The 23,564-nt window shown below is 35.7% G+C and overlaps 2 protein-coding genes across 5 annotated transcripts; both read right to left on the minus strand.

Annotated features, from left to right (window-relative positions):
* Positions 1-8,420: 8,420 nt before the first annotated feature.
* Positions 8,421-11,924, minus strand: LOC123874937 (glycine-rich protein DOT1-like). Of its 2 annotated transcripts, XM_045920529.1 has the most exons (5): positions 11,639-11,924; positions 10,810-11,065; positions 9,643-9,908; positions 9,509-9,612; positions 8,421-8,986 (listed from the first exon to the last, which is right to left on the minus strand). In XM_045920529.1, the coding sequence occupies exons 1-5, from the start codon at positions 11,894-11,896 to the stop codon at positions 8,968-8,970; spliced, it is 903 nt and encodes a 300-aa protein (XP_045776485.1). In that variant the 5' UTR covers positions 11,897-11,924; the 3' UTR covers positions 8,421-8,967. The 2 variants fall into 2 exon arrangements, with proteins under 2 accessions (XP_045776485.1, XP_045776477.1); XM_045920521.1 differs by having other exon boundaries at positions 9,509-9,908.
* A 3,390-nt stretch (positions 11,925-15,314) lies between these two features.
* On the minus strand, positions 15,315-21,786 carry LOC123874990. 3 transcript variants are annotated; one of them, XM_045920605.1, is made up of 5 exons: positions 21,167-21,786; positions 17,170-17,242; positions 17,004-17,063; positions 15,999-16,097; positions 15,315-15,464 (listed from the first exon to the last, which is right to left on the minus strand). In XM_045920605.1, exons 1-5 carry the CDS (start codon positions 21,524-21,526, stop codon positions 15,406-15,408), a joined length of 651 nt encoding a protein of 216 aa, XP_045776561.1. In that variant the 5' UTR covers positions 21,527-21,786; the 3' UTR covers positions 15,315-15,405. The 3 variants fall into 3 exon arrangements, with proteins under 3 accessions (XP_045776561.1, XP_045776574.1, XP_045776569.1); XM_045920618.1 differs by lacking the exon at positions 17,170-17,242 and adding an exon at positions 20,455-20,546 and having other exon boundaries at positions 21,167-21,304; XM_045920613.1 differs by lacking the exon at positions 21,167-21,786 and adding an exon at positions 18,476-19,043.
* Between the last annotated feature and the right edge of the window lie 1,778 nt (positions 21,787-23,564).

Genomic DNA, 23,564 nt, shown 5'->3' on the forward strand with positions numbered 1-23,564 from the left:
AACATTTATTACCTTAATGAATGGCTAAAATTCTGGCACAGTGATCGCAAAACAAGTAGTCTAATCTGCAGTTGCAACATGGTGATTTGCGCGTATCTTAGGATAGGATTAAATAAGTAAGCCCAGTTGTTATCTGTTTTTAACCGACTTCAAAAAAAGGTGGAGGTTCTCAATTCGTCGGAATCTTTTTTATTGTACAATGCGTAGTCATTCTCTATTCTGGATGTCGGGGGTTCGAGCTCGGGACGCACCACTAACTTGTCGGAGTCATGTGTGTTTTAAGTACTTAATCTAGCAAACCTGCATGCATATATATATGCCTATATAGTTCTCAGTTATGTTCTCATAAGATGTGTGAAGTCTACCGATCCGCACTTACCCAGCGAGAATAGAGTTTGGCCAAGCCCTTCTCATTCTGATATGATACCCGTGCTCAGTGCTCAGGCGGTGATGAATTAATCATGATGGTGATGATAAAGTTTTGATTCTTTATTCCATCCATTCCTTTCGTGTTTTGCCTATAGGTAGGTAATGGTAAAATATTTAATACTATAGTATTAAATATTTTACCATTCTATTGTCCCCAAGTAGTTTTCATTAATAATACGTACATAAGTCGTAACTCAAAGCTACGAGAAAGCTCACGTCTATAAATAATAAACTTTCTATTTTCTACTCGTGTTATATAAATGCGGCTTTTCATATATTGTTAGTAAGATTTATAGCGTTGTACCGAGTAAACACGGGAAAAGAGATAGAATATTAACTTTTCTAATGAACTTCGAACTTTTACACCAAGTTTAATTGATCACAGATTAGATACTAATATCGTAAAAGCATATGGCTGATATCAATATTAATATTATTGTAGTGAAAACGTCGTTGGGCGATTTCGGGATGGGTAAAAATTAAATTTAAAATTTGAAAAACCCCCGACACAAACTGCTGAGTAAGTAAAGCCACACAGTCTGAGTAAAGTCAAAGTGAGATTTTTTACGTATTACGTAAAACTGTAGATTTTTCTTCCCTAAGTTTACAATGATTAGAATGCCTTACATAATTATTATGGAACCTAGTTTATATACTAGGTATTATGGAACTGATAACCTGTGACACTGTAACATACTGCGCTAACAGTTTTGAGTTTATCAAGAATCTAGATTCTAGGCGGTCCATAGGTACCTATATGTATGTCGTCAGCAGTTTTGCACACCTTTCTGACCTTGTCGTAGAGTCGGTTTTTTTCTTAAATTACAAGATATAGGCTTGCGCTTGGCGAAAATCATGCCTATGGAAAGCAATGATAAAGGTTGAAGTGCGATTGTTTAGATATTTATAAATTACATGATGTTCTTATTTAGCGGTGTGGGTGGAGGTGTGGCTGTTTACCACTTACATCATAATTATTAAAATGTACGAAAATAGGCCAAGTGCGAATCGGTCTCGCACAAGAAGGGTTCCGTACCATCGTACAAGAAATAACACTTTAATTATCATGGCAGCCATTTTATTATTTGTTGTTACAGCGGAAATAGAAATAGACATTCTATGAAAATTTCAACTCACTACATAAAACGGTTCACGAGATATAGTCCGCTGACAGATAGACGATCGGATGGACCGATGGACAGCGGTGACCGATGGAGCGCTGGGTTTCGCCGGATCGTCCGTAGATTTTCTGTATACCTACTTAGATAAATGAAAGACGTCTTCTTTCTTCTATCTGGCTTTCTCGTTGTTTCGTGCCACTCTTCTTAGACGAGGTCTAGCAGTGGGGCTTTTAGGTAACATTGATAAAATCCATCCATTTCCATCCATCCATCCATCCTATTCAGGTGCGTTGACCCTTGGGGCGATGACCGCCGTCCCTTCATAGACATCGCGAGCCAAATGATCCGTGCAACAGACCACTACAAAATTACGTAGGTAGGCATTTACAGTTATCTAGAACGATTATGCTTTTATTATAGCTGCGTTATGGAATCGATCTCAACGCCAACGGTCTGACAACGGTCAACGGTTCTGAGTTTAGTTCAGGCCTCAGAGTTCTGCGTTCCGTGTAGGTACACTGTAAACTTGAGATGGCTTGGTAAAATAAGTAGGTACGTTGTCTCTGATTGGTAGTGGTTTAGTAAGGGGATTGACGCTTTGAGGCTCTTATCTAGACCGCGGTTTTGGGGGCTCATCAGTAAACGCTGTTGGATCATGGCCGTAACCAGGGGTAGGGGAGGGGGGGGGGGGAGCTTACCAATTATGGTCTATGGAATGAATTTTGTAAAATAAGTTCCTGGTACATTATGTAGAAATACTGAAGGATTCTTATTTTTGACGCATTAAGTAGGTACTTGTTTTATGTAATGAATATTTTTATTACAAAGAAAACAACATAATTATTGTTCATATTATATTATAATTTTAGCAGTAATGAATATTGCACAGTCAGGTACAGTACAGTAGGTAATACCTAAGGTGCATTGGGGCTATTTCGAAAATGGGTATATTCCGAAAGTGCAAAAAATCTACCAAACGCAGCATTATATTCCTGCTGGCAACATTAGGCAAAGCGCCATCTTAGATTTACTTGTCGCGACAGAGACGTTGCGAGTCGCTCGCGCTAACATCACGCGAGTGTCGTCAAATTATTCAAGAGAAGTGATTTCGCGCCGAATTTTGGTGATTCGTAATAACCCCAAGATAGTTTTCTCGAAATCCTGGTAAGTTATTTCAATGTTTGTTTGTTTTTATGATAGATTTTTGTTTTGTGCTTAATGATAATAGGAATATAAGGTTCCAACTGTGTTTTTTATTTTTTTTCTGATTTACCCCTCCGGGTTTATTTCGATATGATTGTTTCGCAATAACCCCACTTACGTTTTCCTACTGTAATTGCCAATAGTTCTCAAAGTGTATCGTTTTATTGACCCGCGACGTAAAAATGACGGAATGTTATGAGTTTGACGTTTCTGTATGTGTGTGTGGTGTGTCTGTGGCATCGTAGCTGCCCAACGGATGAACGGATTTTAATTTTTTTTGTTTTCTTTGAAAGGTGAATTAATGGGAATGCTCTTAGATATGTGTGATGAAAGTTAGGTCGGGGTTTAATTAAAATTCTTAACTTTGTTTTGTACCATGTCGACTTTGCTAGTTATTTTTTTGGATTGGGTTTGAAATCGGTTTCCATAATGGGGGTTGTGAGAGGTGAGGAGTGATGAGGGAGAAGTGTAGAGTCACCCCCACTTTTCAAAAAATACCCTCCCCCCCGCCTCTCACAATCCCTTATTATGGATACCGATTTCAAAACCGTAACCATTTTTTCCCCTTAATACACTGAATGGTGTATAACGGTTCTGCAGTTGTATGTCTATGGTATTCCTCAGTTATTGCTTAATTATTGCATTTTTTGTGTTGACAAAAGTTATTTCTTTTTTCAGTGTCATCATGCCTCGTACTTATTTAAAAAAGAAAAATAAAACATACACTTCTCAAGATTTAGCCACTGCCATACAGAAAGTAAGAAATGGGGAGCTTACCGCATATGCTAAGAATATCTACATCATTACGTACTTACTTATAAAAATAAAAGTTGATCTCACTGAATTTTTGTTTTATTTTATTATTGACATTCTTTAAAAGACATTAAGAAAATAAGTAAGTACTTAAAAATAACTTTTTTTATTCATCGTGCAGTTGTAAATTTCCTAAAATCTTAAATGATATGTTGAGAACCACTGTCACGTATGTCTGAACATCAAGGTTTTTCTGGGGTAATTCCGTAATACAAAGTTATAGGAATTCAAGTTAACGGTTATTATTTAAAAAACTTACAATATCAAAATCTATGGGGCAATTACGATGGAAAATGTAATGTAAACTCTGGCTGAAATGCAATAAAGGCGACTTTTGAGTTCTTCCGGAATTACCCCGCGATAGTTCGCAATTATCCATTATAACCCAAAAATATGGTTCTTTATTTAAAACACTTTCTTTAGCAAATGCAACGATATATTTAAAAATATAATTTATGCTTTTCAAAGGCTTTTCAATATCTGTGCAGATCTAAAACAGTTAGAATCGTAAAATAAAGCATTCCCAAATAATCAAATGAAATGTTCACCTCTAGTCATCTCGCAGAAATTTCTATCGGAATTGCCCCAATGCACCTTATACAATATTCAGTAAGCACTCAACTAATGTATTTATTACTATCGTTTGTATAAACAAGCTAATATCAATCATAACAGTTTTAGTATTTTCCCACTCACCAAATACCTAGTATTTTGTATTTTTATCAGATACTTACTTAATAGGTATGTTTTGTTTTGAGGCGTTTTTGATCCGTGAATAATATTATTGTTTTTGCCTTTCTCAAGTACGGGTTGAAGTGCATCGATAAAATTCAGATTAATCAACTTGCTACGTTACCTAATACCTAGTCATTTTCAGTAAGGTTAACCCTTTTCTTGGCAATTACCGTTAGTTAGGGTTAACCTAAAGCAAAGCCACGCAAGGCTGATGGGATAGATGCAACTTTTATAAATCAGGGAGGTATTGTATCTATATTTTTTATACTTAAGCAATTTAATATCACTTGCTATCATGGACTTTAACGGTGAAGGAAGCCTGTATTTTTTAGAATTCTATATGATGTTCTCAAAGACGTGTGAAGTCTTCCAATCCACATTTGGCCAGCGTGTTGAACTATGACCTAACAAACTCTTATGCTGAGAGTAGACCCAATCCCAAGACCACCAGACCAAGGAATGCTCAATAGTGTGCCGGTTGAGATGATGATATTATCTTCCTATAAAACCATTTTCTTCACCAATTAAGTAAATTCCATGGAACAGCAGACAATACATTTCGAAGTAATGTAACGTAAAATAAATAGATAAGTAATTACTCAATTAGATAAGTAAGTATTCCTGAGGCAAAAGGATCGGGTCTGATTGTATTGGTCAGGCTGTTACTGAGCACTCACTCCCGGCCGCTATCCCACTACTGCCCGATACGGGGACTTTTGGCTGCTGGGTTTCCCCCCTGGCCCGGTTCGCCCCTCCTTAGTTAACCTGCACCCCCCAGACTCCTCCGGGGGGTCCATATTAATACCGGGCTTAGTGTGGACGTCCAGTCAACATGAGCCACTCAGCATCAGGACTCCCGACCTCAAACCATCCTCCGAACCCGACCTCCGAGTAGCCGGATTACAGGAGACGCCACGCTCCCAGTCGAAGTAACTCACGAAAATAATCTACTTTATCAGCGTTGTAGCACGCGTTCAAACCTAGGGCGGGGAAAAGAAAAATCGATAATTGTCTTTTTTCTTTTTTTTTTTGTATAAAATTAATAACATATCGTAGTCTATAGTTACAAAAATATATAAAATACGGTACTTATACTTCATAATATCAAAGTATCAAGTTATTATATTTACGCTTATATACTTTATAATAGGTACAAAGTACTATGTCACATACACAATGATATTTATGTGATACGCCTTTGTATATCATGCAAGCAATTTATTGAGGTGAGTATTTTAGTATTCAAGTTTTATACTTACCGATTTGTAAAGGAATATCTGGCATTTCGTATTCAAGGAGGTCGAAATCTCCATTGTCTATTGTTTACCTACCATCCATCCCATCATCAGTTCACCAGTCATAAAAGTTATTTCTAAATGAGAATCGAAGATAAGACCTCGTGATGGTGAGGGGAGAGAGAATACATAGGTAGGTACCATTGCACTGGATTTGATAGAAAAAGTTAGGTATATTATAGGTGCCCTGTAGATCTTGGTAGCCATAAACAGATGAGTAAGTACAGTTAGCAGATAGTTTCAGTTCCAGGCACTGTAAAATTTCATGCCGATCGATCGAAGTTAGAAATTGGAATTGCACTCGCAATCGGAATCGCCTTGAATGTGGATTAACATCAACATTTTTTAGATATCCATAGGCAAACCTATAATTACTGTAAGTATAGATTGTTAGGAAATAGGAATATACGTGTTAATGATGTTACAAGGCCGCATCGCAAGTCAGAGTTTATTTTCCAACAACAATATTGCGGTTTTTACAACCTATCTGTCTCTATTACTTAGTATCCGGCTTCATTCATGGGAATTATTCATTATACATATAATTGCTTAGTTCAATTAAAATATAACGATAGCCATAAAGGGAGTAGTTAAATGTGATTAAAATCCATCTGTTTAAATGCTAAAACTGATTTGCTTTAAATAATAGGCATCTATCTTCTAGGCTAGGCTTGCCTTAGCTTAGCTTAGCTAGGCTTGTAGGCACTGGTCCATTAAGGCGCAGAACGCCAAAAAACCAAAAAAGCAACATTAAAATGTGTCCTTTAGCGATAATAAAAGATTATAAAATATTTACGATCAAGCCAACGCCAAAAACGCAAAACGGCAAAATTGAAATGTTTGAAAATACCAAACTCATTAACAAGGTTTAGGCTTAGGGACATGGTTTAGTTTTGTTTTTTATTAAACGTACTTGGCATTATCGCATAATATATTATTATGAACCAACATTTTGCTGCGCTTTGGCGTTACGCGATTCGGCAAGCAAATCTGCGTATACCTACCTACTATTTTCGGTTATTTGGCATTTTGCGTTTTTGGCATTATTGTGCATCTAAACGTATGATCATCTATTAAAAAATTACAGTAGTACAGTCGTTACGTCAGTGCACTGTTTAGATTACTAATTCATTGCGTGAATTGAATCTGAAATTCTTTGGAGCTTTGCCCGAGATATTGATCCGATCTTTTGCAAAGGAACCGCGTGGTGTATTATGTAACCAGGATACGTAAATCTAGCTTTGTCTGCAATCTGCCGCTTTGTTTGATTTTTACGAGGCCTAATCACGAAACAAACCTTCCGGGTTCATTTAATATTATTATACGAATAGGTCGAGTATAAAATAGGTATACCTAAAGTTTAGATGAAGACCTTGATGAAGCAATCCTGCAATTCCCGAAACTGTGGTAGGTATTACGAATAGTCTAAGTTATCGGAGTAAGTAGAGCAGCTGTAGGTCAATGATCTTTAACCTATCTATTTGGTATCTATATAAATAGGTAAAAGGAAAAGCTGATTGACAGACTGATTTTTCAACGCATAGCTCAAACTACTGGACGGATTGGGCTGTGGCATGCAGATAAGCTATTAAATGACGACAAAGAAAGGACTTTTGAACGTTCAACCCCTATTGGGGTAAAATAGGGGTTTGGAATTTGTGTAGCTACCCATGCGGACGAACTCGACTGACAAGAATCAAACCTTTGACTTTATCTGACGATTTGTTTTGTATGCATTTCTTCGCAAAAAGTAAACGATTTGACCTGACCTGCATTTTTGATCTAGGTAGGTAGGTTTTTGATTTAAGCAGACAGTATATCTAGAATTCAGAGTATAGAAAATCAAGATAAATTAAAAATCAAATTCAAAACACGGGACGTAGGTACGTAATAATAATTTATTTATTATGCTAAGATAATTGTAATCAACTTGCGGCTTCTTCAACTAATTCATTGCACGCTCATTTCATGGAATGAATCAAAGATGATAAATTACTGCCTGCAAAACATTATAATTTTATGACCAACAGCTAGGTTTTAACAATGATATCATAATATGTATTAGCTATTTTGTTTCTGTGTTCCTACTATCTTATACATAATACATATACATATTTATTATTTATATAATTAGTAGCTGCGCTCGGTGTCTTTCGGACTCATTTAAAGTATAGGTTGCCTTTAGAATAAAAGAAGTAACTCACATTTTAACCGTTTTATATCCTAAGCTAAGCACACCCGCACAGCTCCCGCGCTAACTCGCTGCGGGTGAGTGCGGGCGATGTGCGGGTGTGCGGGGCGTCCCCCCACCTCATACCCCGACTGCCATCTCAGCTTGTCGCGTACTATAGTTACTTACTACATTTTTGGTTGGCCAATAATAAACCTCTACCATGAAGCAGCCCTATATCAATCTAATATAGGTAGTACCTAATGCCTACATGTACGATATACCTACCCACATCATCATCAACCCATCGGCGGTCCACTATTGAGCACGGGCTACATAAAAAGAAGGGTTAGGCCGTAGTTCACCTGGCTGGCCAAGTGCAGTGCAACAGGAACCATCTCGGGCGTCCTCAGAACACGCTACCAAAGTTTCATCACAATCTGATCAGTAGTTTAGCCGCCTATAGGGTGCAAACATACTTAAACATTGATTTTCATATATAAATATTTAAAATCAGAAACGTTTTGAAGCGGGGAAATAATTCTTTCATTGACTTCATTGACTCCAAATAAATATTTCGGTACTCAGAGTAAATATTACTTAGGTAATTTTCTTTTAGGTTCGTGTTTTGGAATAAAAAATAACAACAAGAAAATCAATACATTTTTTTTATTCAAAATACTTAGTTCCATGAAATAAATCCTGTTTTCCATAGAGTTACTGATAGGTTGCAAAACGAGAACTTATCACAAGATATTTCATTAGATAATTACCTATCTAAAACATATCTATTAATTATTATTAATTTATCAGACTATGTTAAATATTGCTTGCTTATTTTACGTAGGTTTTTTTATTAATTATTATTAACTTACATAAACAGAAGAAAGTAGATGGCACTTTTGCTTGAGCTATGCAAATTACTGCCTCACAAATAAAACATGCAACTCTTTAGCATTCTATCATGACAATTCGTTCGTTCGACCACCGAAGCATACACTATTGGCATTTAATTTGTATGCAAGTTGTTAGTAATTGATATAAATACCTAGTTTTAATCCTAATCAGAATCACAGAGTACTACATAATATAAAGTTGAATCCTCACATTATATTGTTGGTATAATTAACAATACTTGATGATTAGGTAATTTGGTGTTCAAATGGCGTTTGAGTTTCCATTGGGCTATCTTCATGGTGGTTTATTTACGTTTTTTGTACCTGTAATAAAATAAGTATCAAAATAAATGCCTATTTAATACATAGGTATCTTATATCAATCTAGGTATCTGTTATAATGTGATATCTAATAACATTATATCAACCTATTACAAAATACATCCTTTTTAGGGATCCGTACCTCAAAAGGAAAAAAAGGAACCCTTGTTGTCTCTCTGTTTCAATTTTCAAAGTTTAGGTAACTTGGTAAAGTGGGGTATCATAATATCAAAGGGCTTTTACATTCTAAAACAGATTTTTATTTATTTTTATGCAGAATAGTTTTTGATTTATCGTGCAAAATGTCGAAAATAATAATACCCGAGTACGGAGATAATAATACCCGCGGCTGCACCAGGCAGGCGCAATTTACTTCGCCAGTGTCGTTTGAAATTGAAGAGACACGAATATTGAAGCTAAGTAAACTTGACAGAGTGCTGCTGTATGAGTCGATCGATCCGATCATAATTGTTGAAATATTTATAGATATTTTATTTCAGAAGTTGACATAATACGGTTACTTACGCATTAGCGTGCGCCGTCGCAGTAGCCGTAGCGGTGGCCGTGGCTTGACCCCCGCCATTGCCACCGCATCCACCACCGCAGCCTCCGCCATGTCCCAAATTTCCACCACCATATCCTCCATGTCCGAGATTCCCGCCGCCATATCCTCCATGTCCGATATTTCCGCCGCCATATCCTCCATCATAGCCACCGCCATATCCACCGCCGCCGCCGCCACCGCCGCCGCCGAATCCACCGCCGCCACCGCCGCCGCCGCCGCCGCCGCCGAATCCACCGCCATATCCGCCGCCATAACCACCACCATAGCTGCCGCCGCCTCCATAGTTGCCGCCGCCGCCGCCGTAGTTGCCGCCGCCATAGTTGCCGCCGCCGCCACCGTAATGTTTACCATGACCATGGCCTGAAGAAGTACGTAATATAGTTATCATTAGCTAGTACAGTAGCTTGTAATAAGCTACTAAGCTTTATTTAACTTGTAAAGAAATGGTAGTTCGAGGTTTCTGTAAAGTTTAACATCCAAACATTGCGTGCCGTTCAAGTAGTAATACCGACTTCTGCTTTTTCTACTGTATTTCGGCCGTTCATCCAAGTGATCCAGTGAACCTATGTTATATAGATTTTATCCTAATAGATACATAATTATTCAGAGGTACAATTAGCGTTGACTATTTATTTTAAAATGTTCGTTAGTTGACCTAAAGCAAGTAGGAAAGGAAACATTCGATAACTTTCTTGGTAAGTTTTGGGAAGTTATTATTCTGGATTGGTTTTTGATCTGAAAATCTTTTAATAATCGTATAATGCCTTAGAAATCAGGTTTTAGTCTTCAACAGCTATATTTCACGCGTAGCACAAAAAATTAACTGGCCAGTTTTACTTTTTTTTATAAATAAAAAAGTGGAATCACGTTTTTTCTAGCATATCTACTCGTAAATAGCTACGCATAGAAAACAACTTAAACAACAACTTTTTGCCTGACTATTGATCCAAGTTTTTTTATGTTTGGATTTAAAAAAATCACATTCATTATATACATTTAAAACTATAGGGCTATATATACCTATATCCTTCATGTATATTGGCCTATATCTATCAGCGTGTTGGTGAAACTGAAATACAAAACTTAATGCAATCCTAAAGCTCCCTGGATTTGGCATAGGAATTTCAGTTAGAGAAAACGAATAGTTTCTACGAGATTTTTAATAAATCTAAATCCACGCGGATGAAGTCCCAGGCAATCTAGCTATACTTTTTTAAACTCCTCATCAAAACTACAAAAAATAAACAAAATAAGGTCTCACCATGTTCTTTCACAATTTCTTTCACAACTATCACCTTCGTGGGCTCTTGATAACCACCGCCATGTCCATGCCCTCCATAACCTCCATCCCAGCCTCCGCCGCCGCCGCCGCCATAGCCACCGCCGCCGCCATATCCGAAACCGCCACCGATTGAAATACCACCTCCTCCTCCATGTCCTAATCCTAACCCTAATAGTTTATGTAGATGACGCTTCTGTCTATTCAATTGACCGGATCTCGGTTGGTCTTCTAATTTCTGTAAGTTATATGTAAATTGTCTTATGAATTTTGTGGTTAAGAGTTTATACTACTCAGTATCTATTGCCGTGGAAATGAAATTAGGGTGCGATAGTTTAGTTCCATAAGGTTCGTTTCGATTCAGTAGAAGCAATTAAAAAATCAGTCACAACTCACAACATTCGAAATATTATACGAAAATGAAGTTTAATAAATCCATTATAAAATAACTAACTACACACATACGAAAAATTTATTGGAAATTAAGTTTCGTGCAATTTAAGTAAATTAAATCCTTTTCGGTGTAGGTAGGTAGGTAGGTAGGTACCCTATCTATCCACTGTTTGTCAACTAACTTCCATTAATTAGGTATTTACTATACCTATATATTCATATTGTACTTATTATATCATACAATTCCTTAATATTTTACTTAGATAATAAATAACACTAATAACTCTTAACCAGTTTAGATCGCAATCAATTATGTCGTCGAATAATAAAAAAAGCTTAAGTAGGTAGGTACCTACCTAAGCTATTTTTAGAACAATTTCACTTTTTCTTATATCCCAAAATAGCTTTGCAAAGTTACCTGCACATAAACTGGTTGTGGGTTCACACCCAGCGATTTAGCCTGCGGCTCCCTCGGGGGTGGGTTCCTCTGAGCAAGGAGCACTAATATGGGGAACTGGCGCGCACGGTCAGTGACATGAGTCCTTGAGTCCCTAGGGGGCGCTAAAACCGGCGCGACCAGAACCACTCTTTCCCCTCCGTCGATATCATTGTCACTTACTGAAGCGTAAGCTAAGGCCACTAGCGCCAATACGCTCACTGCACTATAAAGTCCCATCTTGTTTACTGGCGCAGGATTCGCGAGTCCAACCTATTTATACCTACGTCAGTTTTTCCATCGTACGCGATGAGACGTCATGGTATGTCTTTGTATTGGACACCCCGCGGTTTCCCACGATGACGTTATCGGCCCAATGCTGATGCCTTCATTGATGGGTTTGTGATGCGGAACTGGATATTATAATTAAGTATACCTTCGTACCTACCTTCTGTTTTCTGTCTTCGTCGTTTTAGATCGTTAAACAACCGACACATACACACACACATTTGTGTGCTAAGTCCTAAGTCTGTAATCTTTATCTAAGTACGAGTAGATACCCACAGATAAAGGGTAGGTAGATATGTTTAAGATTGGGATTATAAAAGTCGAAAAAGTTGGGTGTTAGAATATAGCATAGGCTCAGAAACCACATTCATTTATGTAACACTAGCTGATACCCGCGACTTCGTTCGCGTGTATGTAGGTTTTTTAAAATTCCCGTTGGAACTCTTTAATTTTCCGAGATAAAAAGTAGCCTATGTGCTAATCCATGGTATAATCTATTGCCATTCTAAATTTCAGCCCAATTCATCCAGTAGTTTTTGCGTGAAGGAGTAACAAACATACACACACACACACACACACACACACACACACACACACACACACACATACACACACATACAAACTTTCTCCTTTATAATATTAGTGTGATTTTTCCGAAAATAATGTAAAATTACCTACCTAAGTACCTAGGTGTTGACTCACGTTGACTATATTGGTATCTTGAAGTTCGTATGCTGCGGCCTGCGGGATACTTTAATTTTTTTAAAATAGAAAAGTGGTTATATACCGATAAGCTGCCATACCTCTTCGAAGTTAGCCCGCTACCACCTTAGACTGCATCATTACTTACCTACCACCAGGTGTGATCGCAGTCAAGGGAAAACAAAAAAAATAGAATGTGTGTTACGTATTAGCTTCTTACTTTCGTCCAAAATATCCCATTTAGGTCATTTAGGTTTGGATCTCCAAGAAATCCATTGAAATCCTTTAATTTTTCAGGATAAAAAGTACCATAAGGCAGTCTCTATATGTACTATACGTAAGCTATCTTTGTGTCAGGTCAAGATGGGTTCAAAATTGATCAGTACAGTACCTACAGAACATACAAATTGACACTTTTTAAGAAAATTGATTTTCCGTGAAGCCAAAATGTTTTCTGGCTTCGCTTGGACGGCGACGCCTAAGTAGGATGAAAATAATAATAAAGCTAAGAGTTGTTATAGCAATGTTACAACAAGAAATCCTCCTTAAAGGCTTCGCCGCAGTCGGTAAAATACAATATTGCATGGTAGTACGAAGCGACATTATACCTGCATAGTAATTTGTGAATTCTACACACGTACAATATCAGGTTAGTCCAAAACCGGATATTCTGCTTAGCATGTTTAGATGATACGCCTTACAACGAAGAGGCGGGATTTTTCATTTTTTTGTGCTATTATAAAATTTCCTCTGTATGCCAAATAAAATCACGAGTGAGTTGTTTTTGTAGCATTTTTAAACAGTTTTAAATATTTTCACTTAGTATATTTCATTCAAATTGCAAAGGATTCTTCATGTATATCTGCAGAACCGATTTTTATGAAACTTCTCAGATGAATAAATAAATAGAGATATTTTTTAAGGCTACTTTCGAATCGTCAAATGCAACAGGGATACCATTGGTTGGGAATTCTCTTCCTGCCGAGAAAACCTCGTTTATATGAATTTTGTGCACATATTGCTTCCATCATCATCGTCAGATAAATATGTGCGATTAATATGTTTTTTTAAGGTCTCAACCATTTTCGCTTGCAGCTCCAGATAAAGGTCTTCTTACCAATAATATGTTAGAACTACATATCTAGTTGCAGCCTAGACAAAGAAGTTACGCGCAGGCGCATCGAAGCTTAATTACAGTATCACGATATTCTGATTATTTACAATTAGCGGGAAAAATCTACGGGAAAAGGTATTTTACCCACACATTGTTATGGTTTTATTTTTTGCTATACTTATTATTAACAATGACATTTTTTATAATCTACTAGAATTAGATGATAGCCACGACTTCGTCCACGTGGATAAGGGTTTTGAAAATACCTGGGGAACTCTTTGATTTTCCGGAGTATACAACTTCAGGTTTCAAGCTCTCATATAACCTTTACGCTCTGTAAATCTGTGTGGCTCGCGTATGTTTTGGGAGGACATTCCAATAATAATTCATTTAAAATATTTAAATAATACCAGCCTTTTCTGAGTGACGCTTAAAATACGGAGCCAGTCATTCTCTCATTTACTAATATAATATCTAAGTATGGATAATCAAGTGAATTTTCGTTTTTGAAGTTGGAGGATATTTACGTGTAATCATAATGCAAAATGTATTTAGATGTGTTTTAACCTCATCATTGCATTCCAACCCATGATTGAAGTCAAGTGCAAGCATACCTAACTTGCATAAAGATACATTAAACATTAAGTAGTTCTAAAAAGGTATCAGTCTAACAGGCAGGTGCTTAGATGCAAGCTTATAGTTTTATCCCTGGCGGAAGCTGCTCAGGTTTCAGAAATGTGGTTAGAGACATCGATGCAGCATACATGATGAGCATGTTTATAAATAACTGTCTACCTATAATTCGATGTGTATTTGTATTTATAACTAGCTGATGCCCGCAGCTTCGCCCGCGTGGATTGGTCAGATCCCCTGCAACTTCAGGGTTGAGGAGTTGGAATCCAAATTTTTTATGAAAGAATGTCGCAAAGTTCCTCTATCGATTAAAAAAGAAATGACGCAAATCGGTTCAAAAATCTCGGAGATTTCGGTGTGCATAGGTAGAAAAACACAACTCCCATTTTGAAAGTCGGTAAAAAAGTAGCCTATGTTACGCCCTGGTCAATCTTCTACTTGTCTGTGAAAGTCCCGTCAAAATCGGTTCAGCCGTTCCGAAGATTAGCCTTTTCAAACAGACAGACAGACAGACAAAAATTTAAAAAACATGTGATTCAGTTAAGGTATCGTTCAAATAACCCTTTGAGCTTAATATGAGGCAGTTATTTCGAAATTACAGACAGACACTCCAATTTTATTTATTAGTAGTATAGATAATTAACAATGTGTTAGAGCTAATGGATGAGAGCAGATAGAACTGTAGCTAAACAAATCCCCTAGATCCGGGGATGCACATCTTTTGTTTGACACCCTGATTTTCAAATAAACACCGAATTACCTCTTTTTCTTTTTTATAAGAACCTCTCAATTTGGTATCTGTTTACAGCCTATTCGAATTATTATAATTTCCCAAAAACAATTCAGTATAATTTTCCATTTTTAGTGGAAAACCCTAATATTATTTAAATTTAATCAATGACGTTGATTTGAAATGATTGGTAAACGGTTATTATTATTTATTGATGATAGGCAATTATAAAATAAAACATGCTTTTTTCATATTTTTATAATATGTCATGCTATGAATTATCTAACCATATGTATTGGTTGGAATGTATTTTGTTCCATAGCCCCTGTTATAATTTCCATCTGAAACGAAAGATAAAATATTACTTAGTATAAATTATAAGATAATTAATATAAAATATTCATATTTTTTTAAATATTTTTAGTCGAAAGCAGCAAGATTTACTTTGTCAGAAAATCTTATAAATACTTTTATCAAAATAAGAAAAACCGCAAATAGGTACCTACCTACCGAGAAAATTAAGTTTGAAGAGACAATTATTAATTTCAACATGAAATTAATAGGTATTTATCATCCAGTACTTATTATAGGCATGGACGTAGTAGGTAGATAAAGTAGGTATATATGTATAACTTAAATTAACAGGTTCTTGAAAAGTCAAAGTTAGTCTGTTGGTAGGTAGTGATTATAGCAAATAATATATATATAAACCTATCCAATACATTCCTATGCTTATAATTATTAAAGTGTTGGAGAAAGGCTTTTCACCATAGGACACAATTTCACAAGGACATAATATATAGCTTCCTATATGTCCTTGTCTTTGGTGACTTACTTAGCTGGGTAAAGGCATGGACAGAAAGGAAGAATCTTACCTGGGTTACTGACAATAACTGTTGTTCCGCTATTAGCTCCAGATGGATAACGAGAATAAGGATTTGTCGGATAGTAACTGCTATAAGGATAATTCGGACCTGAAATAACATAATGATTTATATACAATACATTTTATAATTTATACACAGGCAGTGTTCATGGATATTTGCAGCTAAACAAACTACAAAATACCAGCATTTGCGAAATAATTTCGTCCGCCCCTTGATTATCCTATAAAAGCTTAGTGTAAACACTGAAGAAAGAAATTGGTTTCACTGTTTGCATTTTCTTCATAGAATACCTACCAGGTCTCTAAATGAAGGTTTTGTATAAGTATTTAGGTAGAAAATTGGAATACCTATTTGAAAAATTGGCCGTCTTGGATTCATTGTTTTCAGTTATAAGCGTGAAGTAAGTAAAATAGATTACGATTTTTTTTATATGGATAAGTAGATTATAGCTAAGTACAGTCTGCGACAGGTCGACATGGCAATCGGGATGGCACACACCCGCACAGCCTCCGCGCTAACCCGGCGCGGGATAGCGCAAGTGGCGTGCGGGTGAGCGGGGCGTCCCCTCGCCTCATACCCCGACTGCCATCTCGACCTGTCGCGCACTTAACAGGGCTCTCTCCGTCACTCGCTTCATACAATCGTAGTTCCAATTTCATTTGTATATTAAGCAACCAAAGTCCATGAAATTTTGCAGACATATTCTAGAAACTAATATCTGTGCCTGTGGTGTTTTAGATTTTTCTAAAAATATATACTTAGTTTTAAAATTACAGGGGCTCAAAGATTTGTATGTAAATTTTTAAGACCGCGTAACTTTGAAACCGAATATTTTAACAGAAATCTGGAAAACCACAGACATAGATATTAGTTTCTAGAATATGTCCGCAAAATTTCATGGACTTTGGTTGCTTAATATTCAAATGAAATTGGAACTACGTTTGTATGAAGCGAGTGACGGAGAGACCCCTCTTAAGCAGGTGTTCATCTTACCTGAATTTGTAACAATTATCGTTTCATCTCTTGATCCTCCGGCAGGCACTGGAACGGTGTCTGAAATATATTTAGGTATACTTAATAATGTAGAACATTAAGAATATAGCGGAAACTTAACACAAGTAAATTAAAATTTTATTTAGTGAATACTTATATTATTTACCTATACTATAAACATCCCGTTTTTTCAGCGCATGCGTTGATCTAATCATGTAGAAATAACCTTCCTCGAAATTCTGTAAAAAATAATTACGATAAAATCTTTAATTGAGTCAATTTATTACTAAGCCGAGGCAAGAACAATATTATTAATAATAGGTAAGTAATTTTATCTTTTTTAATTTGATGGATTTTTTGTGTAACATTTTTGATGATGTATGCAGTGTATTATTTGATTGTTATAAAAACTCATGAAAACATGATAAAATAAATGATGGAGCAAAAACTTTGTTGTGGAGTAGATAGGTTTTTTAAAAATCAATATAGGCACACGTTTGACCACAATCACACTTGATGGAAAGTAATAATGTGGCCAAGATCAAGGCCAACTCCCGTTGGGACGCGTTTACTAGAAGATGCCTATTCATACCTGGATTGTAATTGGTAAGAAACACGGATCCCGGAGGAATATTCCAAACCTTAGCCATACGTAAGTATGAATAATGCTGACGCAAAGCGTTTCGTGCGTGAAGATGGAATGTCGCTGACTTAAGGATGTCTGTCTGTCCGTCTATCGTATCTGACAGGAAAACCTATAGGCTACTTCCCGTTGACCTAGAATCATGAAAGGCAGGTAGGTAGGTATTATAGTACAAGTAAAGGAAAGATCTGAAAACCGTGAATTTGTGGTGACATCACAAAAAAAAAATTAAAATGTGTTCATGAACAAAAATTATTAAGTATTTTCAATTTTCAAAGTAATATAAAAATATCAAGTTGGGTAACATAATATAATATTAAAGGGCTTTACCTGTACATTCTAAAATAGATTTTCATTTATTTTTATGCAGAATACTTTTTGATTTATCGTGTAAAATGTCGGAAAAAATACCCGAGTACGGAACCCTCTGTGCGCGAGTCCGACTCGCACTTGGCCGATTTTTTTATCAGCGTGTGCCACATATTACATATATTTACGATAAAATAGGTGTATCCTTATAAAGTTTAAGCTGTCTATTGAATACAAGTGTAAATTAAAAATTTATAACACCCTCGACAAGTGAAGGTTACAGTAAGAACTAGAAAAGAGCTGATAACTTTCAAACGGCTGAACCGATTTTCTTGGATTATAGCTAAGAACACTCTCGATCAAGCCACCTTTCAAACAAAAAAAACTAAATTAAAATCGGTTCATTAGTTTAGGAGCTACGATGCCACAGACAGATACACAGATACACAGATACACATGTCAAACTTATAACACCCCTCTTTTTGGGTCGAGGGTTAATAATACGTAATTTTTCAAATACCTTTTCACGTCCTACATCTTTTGTATCTATAAATAATGTGTCTGTACTATTGCACATAATAACAAATATTAGGCCCAGTAACATGTGTTGATACATTTTTCCACCTAGACAAATAAAAAACACTGGAACCGGTGACAATTTTCACATATTTACATTTTCATTTAACTGACCACAGCCTTTTTATACGACAGTTAATATATATAATTAGTATATATAATTATTTTTTGTATCTCTCATCTTTTAATTGTTTTACGTATAATTGTTATAGCCGCTTATAAAAATAGAAACATAAAGGTAAGCGCATATTTAAGACTGAAGTTTACAAGATATCGAAGTTCCATTTTAGTACATTTTCCATTTGAAAAATAGTTTCTTTACAAAGCTTTAGGTAAGCACACATATTATACACTCAGATAAACCTTAAAATTCCTACAAGAATCAATTTATTTATATTGTAATTAGTTAGAAATCAACATACTTACCAACGTAATGTATTTATTTATTCGCGTACCTAAAAATTGTGACAATAAGAAGAAATAAGATAAAAAGTTGAGGTCAAGCACTTATCTCCTTAAGAGGGGTCTCTCCGTCACTCGTTCCATACAAACGTGGTTCGTCTCTCATTGGAATACTAACCAATCATACTCAATGGAATTTTGTAGAAACGTTCCGGGAACTAATAGGTATCTATGCCTGTGGTTTTCCAGATTTCCGTTAAAATATTCGGTTTCAAAGTTACGCGGTCTTAAAATTCACATACAAATCTTTGAGCCCCTGTAATTTTAAAACTACATATTTTTAGAAAAATCTAAAACACCACAGGCACCGATATTAGTTTCTAGAATATATCTGCAAAATTTCATGGACTTTGGTTGCTTAATATTCTAATGAAATTGGGACTACGATTGTATGGAGTAAGTGACGGAGAGAGCCCTGTTAAGTGATCTCTAGTCTCTACTTAGTGACGTGAAAGAACTGACATTTAGAGAGGTGTAAAGGAAAAAGAATAGGTAGGTACAACCATAGGTTTAGAGCGAAAAACTCGTAAGTCTATGGGTACAACAGGGTTCCATCCACGTTGGTAACTAATTTTTCGTAACCCTACGAAATAAAATTAATACTTCATCTTTTTGTAACTGGTTACACTAATCAAGAAGGTGACGGAATTCAAGAAAGTTTAAAGTTGTATGGTAGAGTAGGAGCAGACAATAATATGTGCCATAGAACCATTGACATTATGTGTTCCTACTAACTACTAAGTAATCCACAGAGCACTTAGATATAATTTTCATAATAAATACGTATTACTTACGTCTTTTATTACGAACAATTAAGTCATGGAAATACCGTTTAAGTCAGACGCATGCGGCTAATGGTCTGATGGCATCAGATCGCTGTTGCCTTTGCTAAAGATGTAGCATATTATAATTATTCCACCTGGCTGTCTCGAAATTTCGATTTGTTAGGTCCCAACTGTTTGTAATAATGCACTTAATATATTCAGCGATTGAACTGTAAGGTTTGTAGGTAAACCTGATTAGTTCAAAAGAGGAGTGTGTAATATGATAAAAGTCTGGTTTCAAGGGTAAGGTAGGTAGGCAGTTACTTAAACTGCGTGGTAGACTATGGCCAAACCTTCTCATTCTAAAAAGAAACTCATGCTTATATAGAGTTTTATTAGTATTTGGAGAGGTTGTCTTTACAGAACGAACTTACGAAATGTGCCTTCTAGGATTAGATATAATAAAGTAGCTACTTTTAGAGACAATCTCACACTAGCACACCAAGATCTGTTTCGTTACGCTTACAATCCGGTTATCTTTATATGAGTAAAGAGGCATCTCCTAAACAGACCAAAAATCTTCAGTCAAAACTAATTTTCCATTAGATGAGATTGCCGTCAAAAGTGTACTTAGTAACCTATAGATTCTTTATCAAACATTGAAATAATATTGCACATAAGGAAAAACATAACTCACTTTTGTATAAAGACAGAGGCGTAAAAACAGGCGTAAACAAACTATAGTAAACCGGAATATCTTCTTCGTATGTTAATTTGATCTTCAAGTTTCTGCAATCGAAATAATTTATTGCATTTTTATAATAACACCTAGTTCTAATAATATACATGTATGTTAAGGGCATTGGGTATACCAACAATGTAATCAGTAGTCACTATAGAGAAATGGACTGTGAGGGCCAGACTTTCATTATTTTATAAATGGTGAAAGTTCTCTGCGCATTGTCCCAACACATGGGAGAATGATCAGCGACTATGAAGTTTGGATCATAGTGGCTTTGGCAGATAACCAGACAGGTACCTATAAAATCTTTCGCCAAAATATAAAGACTATTTTTTTATATATTTTCTTCGGAATAGTATTAGAAATCACCTCATGCATTGCCATACACGTCGGCGGGTCCAGATGGGGGCGGGTGCGTCCATAGGAGCGGGCAACGTGTGGAACAAACTTTTAATATTTACAAAAAATTGGAAGAAAGATGCGCGGACGTGTCCTAATCGAGATCGGGTGCCGAGCGGCACCCATCATGGAGAGTATGGCATTGCGCCCGCTGCCCGCTACGCAAGACGCACCCGCTCCCACCTGGGCCGCCCGCCTAGTATCGTGGCAACCCCTGCCAGACACCCAAGAGTTTGATCTCACATTCAATACATTCGTACTGACTTACTTCGACATAAATAGGTTGAAGCTCCATCTTGCGTTCAGGTTCGTCACTTTTGGTAGTATTATCTGTAGATATTAATCTTACAATAGGAAAATCTTTGGCTGTTTCCACTACCCTAGCTCTCGGGTTTTTATTTGCTGCCAATATCGGTGCCACAAGCACTACTTTCTCTTTATTAAACCTTAAAATAGTTTCACTTCCACTCGTAAAATTTAAGCATTGCAATAAAGTAATTATTACAGTAAGTCTTCTTATTAAATACATCGCGATGAGTGACTCTGGATATTTATTCAAAGCTTTATTTATACATTTTTGTAATATTTTATTATCACGATCTGCCGTGATCTCTTCCGAGTTTTGCATATTTTATTATTTCTGTTTTAAATCATGATATCATAAAATAACTAATTATTTCGAATATTTTGTGTGCTAATACCGTATACTTTTAGCTTCACTATAGTGGAATTTTACACATTTCCATTCCATGTAAATCCAAAATTATTTGGACTCCAGTTTCCTCGTCCTCAATATTGTGATGATGCAGGGATACTGTCTACTGCCGAAATAGATCTCGAGAACTTAGGATCTTTCAATTGTGAATTGTTCTTGCGCGTACCAAGTACCTATAATATGTTATATTTAGGCTTTGCTATTGAACTTCGTGTCCCAACTTCTCAATTCTGATACTCCAGCGGTCTGCATAAATCATGAGGACAGATCTCGTCAACTACTTATTATTTTTATTAGTAAAACAGCTTGTTGTATGTTAATCTACTTGATTATGCTATTCCATTTGTTACATTTTAAAAGTCATTTGCTTATACAAATTATTATTTATTGATTTAACCTCCTGACTCCTAATGATTTGATGGTTATTCACAATATGTCTTCATTTGAATTTTATTACCATCTTTTATTTACTTACCTACTATTTTTTTAGGTAACGTCGGTGCCAGACATAGCTTCAAATATGTAAATATACAAAGTTTACCCTGACAGCTCAAAGTCATCAAAAAAGTTCAACTCTTGACTTACTTAATGTTGCGCGTGCGCCGCATGTTTCCTGGCTTTCAAAAATCTTTGCTGTGTGGCGTGTAACATTAGTCACAAAATAGATAGATAGATACCTCTACGAGGAGTTCCCTACATATTTCTGTACCTATGTGTATCATTTCTTAGATTAATTTGTTTTGATGTACATAGGTACGAACAAACTAAAAACTGCTAGGTATAGTAAGTATTAATACCGATTCAAGAATCTTAATTTCTTTTAACCATAATCAAATTGATCACTAATTGTTTTTTCACCTTAATTGTTTTTTCAATAAAAGAATTATTGTAAAAAAAAAAAAAAACAACTAAGCAAAATAGAATTAGCTGACCTTGTAGCTGACTAAACATGAAGAAATAGGTAGATACAATGAAACATACAAAATTGTAATGATTTTATTAATAAAATGATAAAGTTATGATAAAAACTATTAAAATAACAAACAAAGTAGGTTTAGGTATAACGAGCATTCGACAGCAATTATTATAATCGTAGGTACCTATGTAGACATATTTGCTATTAAAATTACACGTTGTCTTGTCACAGATGACTGAGAATATAAAAGAGTATTTTCATTATCTGGATGAGACTGTTTGTATACAGTTTCAAAACTTCACAAAAATTATGCGTTCTATATTTTTATCTAATTTTATCAGATTCTCTAACAGGTAGGCAATTATTTCGGATTCCATGCTCATTATTTTAAGATTCCACAAAAACCACTCTTAACCAAGGATTTAAAATCTTTGCTTTGTTTCCAATTTTACACTTCTAGAATAATTGGATGCAGATGAGACGATGTTTCTTTGTTGTATTGCTTCTTTATAATATTTTCCGTAAGAGTCAAAATTTAACATTGGTAGTTGCGAATATCATCATTTATCATGCTTTATATTTTGTCTGTTTATTTTACATTTTGTTTGATTTTAAATGTTTCTTCTTAGTTTTTTTCAATAATTGAGTCAAAAAGCAAGTCATTTGTGTAATGTAAGCGGTTTATTCGTGTGATTTGTCCATTCTTCTAGGAAATCCTATCCTGTCCCTACTCGCAATGTAAAAATGAAGTTAATAATTTTGGAAGTCATTAGATAAAATTGGATTAAGTACTCCTTGTGTTGTTCGTAATGATAGATTGTTCCAATCTTAGTATGAGGTTACTTTCTTCTATTGTGTGTTATTAACGTGTTTCTTATGTTCATTAAATTTGGAATCACGGTTTCTGAAATACAAATAACATACTATTACTACATATTAATAGAGAATGTCTACCTTAGTTTTGTATCTACTATTGAATCAAGCACCTTAGTGTATATAAAATAATATGTAAGCAAGTGACAAAACTAATTAACT

This window comes from Maniola jurtina, chromosome 2, assembly GCF_905333055.1.
Source record: "Maniola jurtina chromosome 2, ilManJurt1.1, whole genome shotgun sequence".
Lineage (NCBI taxonomy): Eukaryota > Metazoa > Arthropoda > Insecta > Lepidoptera > Nymphalidae > Maniola > Maniola jurtina.

What these genes read in the sequence shown, in the direction of transcription:
- LOC123874937 (XM_045920521.1), bottom strand. Translation starts at nt 11,896, where the DNA reads ATGGGACTTTATAGTGCAGTGAGCGTATTGGCGCTAGTGGCCTTAGCT. An exon ending in CACAACCAGTTTATGTGCAG is followed by an intron (nt 11,066 to 11,638) that starts GTAACTTTGCAA and finishes TATAACTTACAG; the next exon opens with AAATTAGAAGACCAACCGAG. An exon ending in AGAAATTGTGAAAGAACATG is followed by an intron (nt 9,909 to 10,809) that starts GTGAGACCTTAT and finishes GTACTTCTTCAG; the next exon opens with GCCATGGTCATGGTAAACAT.
- LOC123874990 (XM_045920605.1), bottom strand. Translation starts at nt 21,526, where the DNA reads ATGCAAAACTCGGAAGAGATCACGGCAGATCGTGATAATAAAATATTA. An exon ending in TTCAACCTATTTATGTCGAA is followed by an intron (nt 17,243 to 21,166) that starts GTAAGTCAGTAC and finishes TATTTTTTACAG; the next exon opens with AATTTCGAGGAAGGTTATTT. An exon ending in GATAATTGTTACAAATTCAG is followed by an intron (nt 16,098 to 17,003) that starts GTAAGATGAACA and finishes ATGTTATTTCAG; the next exon opens with GTCCGAATTATCCTTATAGC.